Source organism: Passer montanus, unplaced genomic scaffold (genome assembly GCF_014805655.1).
Source record: "Passer montanus isolate IOZ18808 unplaced genomic scaffold, ASM1480565v1 scaffold37, whole genome shotgun sequence".
In the NCBI taxonomy this organism is placed as follows: Eukaryota; Metazoa; Chordata; class Aves; order Passeriformes; family Passeridae; genus Passer; species Passer montanus.
In genome coordinates, this window is record NW_024368485.1 from 6,713,133 (window position 1) to 6,721,195 (window position 8,063).

Sequence of the window (8,063 nt, forward strand, 5' to 3'; positions counted from 1 at the left end):
CTGTCGACGGGAGGGTCCGAGCGAGGCCGAGCCCGAACCGAGCGGCGCCGAGTGGGGCCGAGCCGGGGTCGAGCTTGAGCCGAGCGAGGCCGAAGAGAAGCCGAGCGCGGCCGAAGCGGAACCGAGCGCGGCCGAAGCGGAGCCGAGCGCGGCCGAAGCGGAGCCGAGCGCGGCCGAGCGGGCGCGATGGCGGCGACGCCGCCGCCCAAGCCCTGGGAGTCGCGGCGGCTGCCGGGCGCCGCCACCGCCTTCCAGTGAGTGCTGCCGTCCCTCCCGGGCGTCCCCGCCGCGGCTGCCGTGAGGGCTCGCCCTCTCGGGCCGGCCGGGCCCGCTCCCCCGGGGCGGGCTCGAAGGTCGGGCCCGGCCGTGAGGGGATCGCGGCAGGCGGGCGGGCAGGGGCTGCGAGCTCGATCCCCGCTGGCGGCGGGGGAAAGCTGCGTGTGCGGGGTGGGGAGGGGAGAGCCGTGCTGTCACCGGGGGAGAGCGAGTTCGCAGTCCATTCCTGGCAGGATTAGAAGGCGTTTCTTAGGGGCGTTCGCGGTCCTTTCCTGGGGACACTAACAGTCCATTCCTGAGGACTCGCAGTCCTTTCCTGGGGGCATTCGCAGTCCTTTCCCTGAGGGCTCTCTCAGCCCTTTCCTGGGAACCCTCACAGTCCTTTCCTGGGAACCCTCACAGTCCTTTCCAGGGAACATTCACAATCCTTTCCTGGGGGCTCTCGTAGTCCTTTCCTGGGGACACTCACAGTCCTTTCCTGAGAGTATTCACAGTCCTTTCCAGGAGTCCTTTCCTGGGGGCATTCGCGGTCCTTTCCTGGGGACACTCACAGTCCTTTCCAGGGAACATTCACAATCCTTTCCTGGGGGCTCTCGTAGTCCTTTCCTGGGGACACTCACAGTCCTTTCCTGAGAGTATTCACAGTCCTTTCCAGGGAACATTCACAGTCCTTTCCTGGGGGCACTCTCAGCCCTTTTCCTGGGAACACTCACAGTCCTTTCCTGAGAGCATTCTCAGTCCTTTCCTGGGAACACTCTGAGTCCATTCCTGAGAGTATTCTCAGTCCTTTCCTGGGGCTGTGCAGCTCTGTAGCCCCCGAGCCTCTGCAGGACGAGGGGAGCTGCAGCCGAACTCACTCCTGTAAGGAGTCAGCCCCAGGACTTGGAAAAGATCCCTGTGTGTTGTCAGTTCCCGTGCTCTGGGAGATCTCCCAGAAAACCCAGCGTGCTGGGGGTTTTCTTTATTTTTTATGGGAAGCCAAGGAGGGCTGGCTGGCTGGCTGAATACTCGCCTTGTTTTTCACTTGCTGCTGGTGATTGCAGTTGGAGGGAGCTGGAACTGGGCAAAAGGTTGGCCCAGCACACAACACTGAGCAGAAACTTCGCTGTGCTCCCTGCAGCCTGCTGAGCCAGCAGTTTGGTGGTGTTGGTTTTTCATTCTGGGTTTATTTACCCCATTTTAAAGGGCTTCAGGCAGCTTTGAAGTGGGGTGTCCAAGTTGTCTAATGGACAGTGTGACTTACTGAATTACACTGTGTTTGCTGGGGCAATAACTTATTTTCCCCCCTGTTTTCAACTGCTGAGAGAGTTACAGTCTGTGACGGAAAAAGCGGCAGTGTAAAGATACAAATATTATTCTTTGCTGTGGAAACCTGCAAGTTTTGCTGAGAGGAAGCTGTTCCCTACCTTGTATGGGAATAGTACAGCAAGCAGCAGCTCCATAGCAATTCCAGCTTGACATCCTTCCTTTTTTCTGGACTGCAGAAGTGGGAAGTGGTGAGTCGAGGCAGTGAGCATGGGAAACAGAATGGTTGACTTTTAGGGTGCTAATGTGTGGATGAAACACATATTTTTTTTGAACTGGAAGAAGTTGGACAAAGAGCTGCTTGGCAGAATTCAAATGCCAGTCAAGTACTTCCAGAGTTTTATTACAAAGGGCATGCAGAGGAAAAGAAAAATTACTAAATTGAGACCTCTCTCTGCCAACACTTCTCAGTAGTAGATTTAACCCCTTGAAAACCTGCACACATGTAATCATAGTTTAGGTAGAGGGAGAAACTGGGGACCCCAAAGCCATTGCACATATTGTTGCATAATTACTTGGATTCCCAATTAGGTCATGCCACCCTTTAAGAGTGCATTCAGAGGAGCTCTCAAGCTTTCTTCCTGCTGTATCATTGGCTCATTGTGTGGAAGAGCTGGGAACAAGGGCTGGAAATAAAACTTTTAGCTTGGAAAGTTCATAAAAGTTCGTGTTAGGTCCTACGAGCGGCTTTCACATGCAGAAGAATGACCTGGGTGTTGGAGCAGCAGGTTTGGGGGCTGTGGGTTGTGTGTTTCATGGGTTGGTACGTTAAATACATAATAAATAGGCAAAGATTTAGCATAAGTTTACATTCCAGTTCCATGTTTACCATAGATATCTGGTTATGGGGGTTTTACCCCCCTGAAGGATCTGTGTTTCCTGTCCAGATCTTTCACTTCCACCAAACCCTGTCCAGCGTACTGAGTGCTGGGCTCTCAGGTTGCTGTCCCCGCACTGCTGGAACTCTCTGTGGTGTTCAGGAGTTAGTGCAGAGGCAAACTTCAACTCTGGGTGCTGATCTTGGTTGTCTGAATTGGTTTAGGTCTGCAGACTTGGGTGACAGCCTGCTGACCAGGCCCGGCCAGCCCGCGGTGGCACGGATCCCTCCGCCCATTTTGCCAAGACCATCCCAGCAAACGGCGAGCAGCAGCCTGAGCGCCTTCAGGCCAGCCTACAGCAGCTCCTTCTCCCCGGGCTATGGCTCCTATGGCACCTCCTTCTACGGCAGCTACAGCCCCTACAGCTATGGCTACGGAGGGCTGGGCTATAACCGCTTCTGTGCCGACAGCATTCCCCCCAGCAGGTTCGTGCAGCAGGCCGAGGAGAGCAGCAGAGGCGCCTTCCAGTCCATCGAGAGCATCGTGCACGCCTTCGCCTCGGTCAGCATGATGATGGACGCCACCTTCTCCGCCGTCTACAACAGCTTCAGGGCCGTGCTGGATGTGGCCAACCACTTCTCCCGCCTCAAAATCCACTTCACCAAGGTGTTCTCAGCTTTTGCTCTAGTCAGAACTATAAGGTACCTGTACCAGCGGCTGCAGCGCCTGCTGGGTCTGCGGCAGAGCTGCGACAACGAGGATTTGTGGGCTGAGAGTGAGGGCAAAGTGGCTCGTGCTGGCCTTGAAGACAAGGTGGCTAACTCTGCCAAATCCTGGCCCATCTTCTTGTTCTTTGCTGTTATCTTGGGAGGCCCCTACCTGATTTGGAAGCTGCTTTCTACATACAGTGAGGAAGAAACAGGTAAAGATGAAGTGCAGCGTGTACTGTTGCTTTTCTTGTTGCCTGTGTAGTGATTAGTCTCACACTACTGCAATAGCAATTAATAGATGCTGGGGCACAGTACTGAACTTCAGGCACGTGATGCAGCCTGCTTAAGTAACCTGTTGTTAAGATGTGGTTTCCTGCTGAAGCTTTCTGTGATTCCAGAATCATGCTTCCTCTCAACTTCTGGTTCCTTTCTATTAGATGTGGCAGTTTGGGTTGGGTGGGACAAGTGTTGGTTGGATTTGCTCCCCAAATCTTGCTTTTGATGTTACTTCTGTCACTTCTCTATTGGAAAAGTTTTAGCAAGGAAGTGGAAGTGTTTTCTTCATTTTCCTTTGAAAAACATACCAGACTTTGTAACTCAAAGCAGATAAACTTGTGATTTTTGTTTGAAAACAGTGTCTAGTAACTGGGCGAGTGGAGAAGACGACCATGTAGTTGGAAGAGCAGAATATGATTTCAATGCTCTCTCAGAAGAAGAAATTTCCTTCCGTGCTGGTGACATGCTAAGATTAGCACCCAAAGGTAAACTTTTAAATTTCTGTTTCTTTTCTCATCACATGTGAAGTTGTAGTGCAAGAGTCAGAAAATTGAAACAGAAAAGCCCCCAAAGCACCTTATTTGACCAAATTCCTCATCCACACTGATACTTAGTCCCTGTGAAGTGATGACTTGTATTCTAATAAAACTTACAGAGTAGGTTTGTTCAGTTTTGTTGGATTCTCCTGTAACTTGCTGCATTTGCATTGTCTTCTTCAGAACAACAACCCAAGATCCGTGGTTGGCTCCTGGCTAGTTACGACGGCCAAACAACAGGACTTGTGCCAGCTAATTACATCAAAATCCTGGGCAAAAGAAGAGGTAGGAGAACAGTGGACCTGGAGAGGATTGCGGGGCAGCGGCCAGCCTGTCCCAGCACAGCTGCCAGAGGAGCCCCTGCTGCTGTGACTTTGGAGGAGCAGGAGGCAGCTTTTGAAACTGTTTTTGCTGGAAGCAGCAAAGTTCCTGTTGCGTCGGACTCCGCCGTGGCTGGAGGAGAGAAGCAGGAACTCTGATGCACTTGGATCAACAAAGCAGCTGAACTGTGCTTTATTGACACCACTTAGGGCTTGTTGAAAATCTGGTTTGTGGCGGAGCACTGGTGGGTCTGTACCAGTGTTTGCTGCTCCTGGCTGGTGAAGGGATGGAGAAATGATTGCTCAAATTTGTGGTATTTATTTTTGACTCACCTAAGGCTGTACGTCAGTGCTCTATCCACCCACCTGGCAGCGACTCTGAGATCTTGAGATAGGAGAAGTGAGGCATTCATAAAAAAGCAAACAAAGGGGGAAAAAAAATAGGGACTGCCATTCTTGCTTAGGAGACAAATTAACACCCAGTCTTTGTAGGAGTATCAGGCCTCTTTGACAGATGTGCAAAGGGAAGATTGATTTCTGTAAGATGTCCTCCAAAACATCACCCTCAGAACCATAAAGGAGTAACAACACATTGTCTGCCCCTGAAGGGAGGGAGAGTTGCAGGAGATGCACACAGTGGAATAGTTAGAAGGTTTAAGTTGCTTTTCATAAGTGGGGTTCTGTCATAAAGAACTTAGCTCTCAGGACAAAAGGGACTTGGGAGGAAGGGAGGAGAAACAGAGTTTACTAAAGGAGAGCAGTGAGGCATCACCAGTAGTTCCAAGCAGTTTATTTAAAGGACATCAGAATAAAGGCTGTTCTGCAGTCAGGCACTTATTAGTTGTTACTCCCTTAGCTAACTTTGCATCCCTCTTGGCCATTTTGTGATAGAGCCTGCTAGCTGCCTGTCTATCAGCTCCCATCTGCATCTCAACTTATTTCTGTCCTTTATTCATTTGGTGTGAGTGTCAAAATATCTCTCCTATGTTTTTGAGCAGTAGGAAAGCCTTGACTTGGGGGAAGCTGAAAGTAATTGGAACATCAAAGAAAAATTAACATTTCTTGCTTAATTGTCTCAATTAGAGAAAGTCTTGGAGTTGGACAAACTTTCCACGCTGCCTTTCAGGTGGTAAATTTTGCATCTGCCCATAAAATTTTAGGGCTCCAGTTTATCAAAAGCCATAAAAATATTAAGACTGTTCAAAGTATTTTCTTCATATGGGTGTTTGAGAATTCTGTCTTGAAATACTGTTTTGGTTTTTTGTTAAATGAAGCAAAGATAATTAAAACTTTTTCTTGTAGTATGTATGTATAACGTGTTGAACTTCTGAAGGTTACATCAGTGGATTAAACAGCTAAGTTTGTCTTAATCATTAAAATAACTCTTTTATTTTAAAAGTTTCTTGGAATACAAGTAGGGCACAGGCCTTTTCTTAATTGATTGAGTAGTTTCAGTTTGACCATTCCTACAGGGATCTTCAACACCCATTATGTGTTAAAAAAGCTTTCAGTATTTATATTTTAATGGCATTTGCTGGCCTTGGGTTCTTAGAAGTCTGTTCAATGCAACAAAACTCTGAAAAAATTAGCACAATTTTATTGAGGTAGAGTGGCTGAAATTACGAATATTATGCTGGAACCTTGATTTGAAAGTAATCTCTGAATGCCTGTTGTTAATAAAGAGAACATGAATTTAAGTGGTTGTGCTCAGGTATTGGGAGGTGGTGATTAGAATAATTTATAGTCAATTGTTAGATTTTCAAGTGCAGATATAAAGGAAAAAGTAGTTAAAGGGCAAATGAAAACCTTGAGGTTTAAAACAGAACATGTTCCCAGGACATTGCCCTGTGTACCAGAAAATTATCTGTATTTGAAAATTATATCTGTTGTTGAAATGAAAATAGCAAAAAAATTCTGAAATTTAAAATACAGAGAAGCAGAAGGGGGGAGGGGTGTATCAAGTGTGCAGTTCTGTGTGCAGAGAGTGTCCCTGGAGGGAATTCATTTACAGTTCTGAGATGTAATTAATGGACTGTCAGCCTCTCCTGTCAGTGAAAGATTTCAATCAGAGTCTTTAAATTAATTAATAAATAAACCCCATTTTTTTTGTTTGTTTTATTTTGGTAAGAGTATCCATTCAGGTAGATTTTTTGGTTTTCTGGCTGTTTTGAGGGCTTTTTTCTGTTTTGTCTTCTTTTTTTTCTGGCTCAGAGCAAGTTGAGAAGACAATGCCATGATGCTTGTTGGAATGTTTTAAGTCTTATTTATAGAAAGATAAGTTTATTTTCACTTCCAGGTCATACTGTTTTGACAACAAATCTTTTAGCAGGAAGATAGGTTATTCTTACCTGAGTTATCTTTATATTTGTTTGACTTAGCCTACAAGCCACTGTCATCATTGTATCTGTTAAATCTCAACAAGAATTTTGATCCTTTCAATCTTGCAATTACCTTAACTGGAAAAGAATGCTCTGAGGAATTAAGTCAGTTATTTAACTCACAATTAATTGTATTGATTGCAGAAGGGTATTAAAGTTCATGGAAGTAAAATACACACCACAATTTACTGTCTGTTTCTGTCCACGTGGCAGGCCACAGGAAAAAGACCTAAATGAGCACGGGGTGGAAAGGAAGGCTGGAGCACAGGCTGCTGGAGACCTGCAGAGCCTTAGGAGGGGGACAAGTGTGGCTGCAGCAGGAGAGCGTGGAGGAGGAGGTCAGACAAGAGAGGTGGCTGGAATACTGCTTAACCTAGGCATTTAGGCAAGCAGCTCTTATTTTGAGGTCTGTACATAAGTTACTTTTGTGGTACTCTTCAGAATTATTTATATACCTGTAGCAGAGCTGGGAGTCTGTAGCAGAGCTTTGACATCTGTTTGTATAAGATATTATTTTATTCTTACTCGAATCTTACTGTTTAGTATCTCAACCATTTTCTGCTTGAGTATGTGAGCTACTGACAAATACTGAACCACTGCTCAGTGGTTCTCAGGGTGCAGACAGAACATGACCATGCACAGGGTCAAAGCTTTGTTCAGCTTTCTGAAAAATCAATTTCAAATCCTCTGGTTGTCTAGTAGAAATAAATGGGCCACTTTGCACAGGTTCAAAAACTCTTCCTTGTGTGGAATTTGACTCCATCTGGGATATTGAGGTTGTTCTGACTTGGTGAGGTTTGCTGCTGAGGTAAATACAAAGCAAATGCAATTTCTTACAAATCTCCTCTGTTGGCAATGGAAACCTTCCAGAAGAAAAAGCAGCACAGGGATTTCTTGATAAACCAGTGCAGAAATGCTCTTGTGTGCAGTCACAGCAGAACTGTGCTCGTTTTACACAACATAGCACAAGAGATTGTGCTCTTATGTAACTCCCTGCAGATTTTTATCCGTGCAGGTGTGGCCCAGCTTGAGATGGGTGAGCATTTTTGGGCTGTAAAGGCAGGCAGTAATTGTGTGTGCCCACAGCTGGTGACACACATCCTGTCCTCCTCTCCTCATCTTTGGGCTGCTTCCTTTGCAGGGCAGTCTGAAGCAGCTGTGGGCTGATAAATCTGGGCTTCTGTGGCCATGTGGAGCTCAGCCTTTAAACTGCTGGATAATCTCTCCCTGGAGGAATTGCACTGGTGTAACTGGTTTGGCTGGTCACAGAGGCATGGTGTCAGTGCAGGGCACCCCTGGCTCCTTCTTACCTGCTTTGAGCAATTCCCTAAATTTCACATCAGACTCCAGCAAATGGCAGGGATTGAGGCTGTCAGAGTATCAACACAGCCTTGTGGTTTTGGAAATGAAAAATGCGATGGCAGGGATTATTGAGGCTGTCAGA

At 47.0% G+C, this 8,063-nt stretch overlaps 1 protein-coding gene across 1 annotated transcript; it reads left to right on the forward strand.

Moving 5' to 3' along the window:
* Positions 1-82: 82 nt before the first annotated feature.
* Positions 83-6,368, forward strand: PEX13 (peroxisomal biogenesis factor 13). Its single transcript, XM_039716855.1, has 4 exons — positions 83-254; positions 2,624-3,321; positions 3,745-3,870; positions 4,105-6,368. Exons 1-4 carry the CDS (start codon positions 187-189, stop codon positions 4,398-4,400), a joined length of 1,188 nt encoding a protein of 395 aa, XP_039572789.1. The 5' UTR covers positions 83-186; the 3' UTR covers positions 4,401-6,368.
* The last annotated feature ends 1,695 nt before the right edge of the window (positions 6,369-8,063 follow it).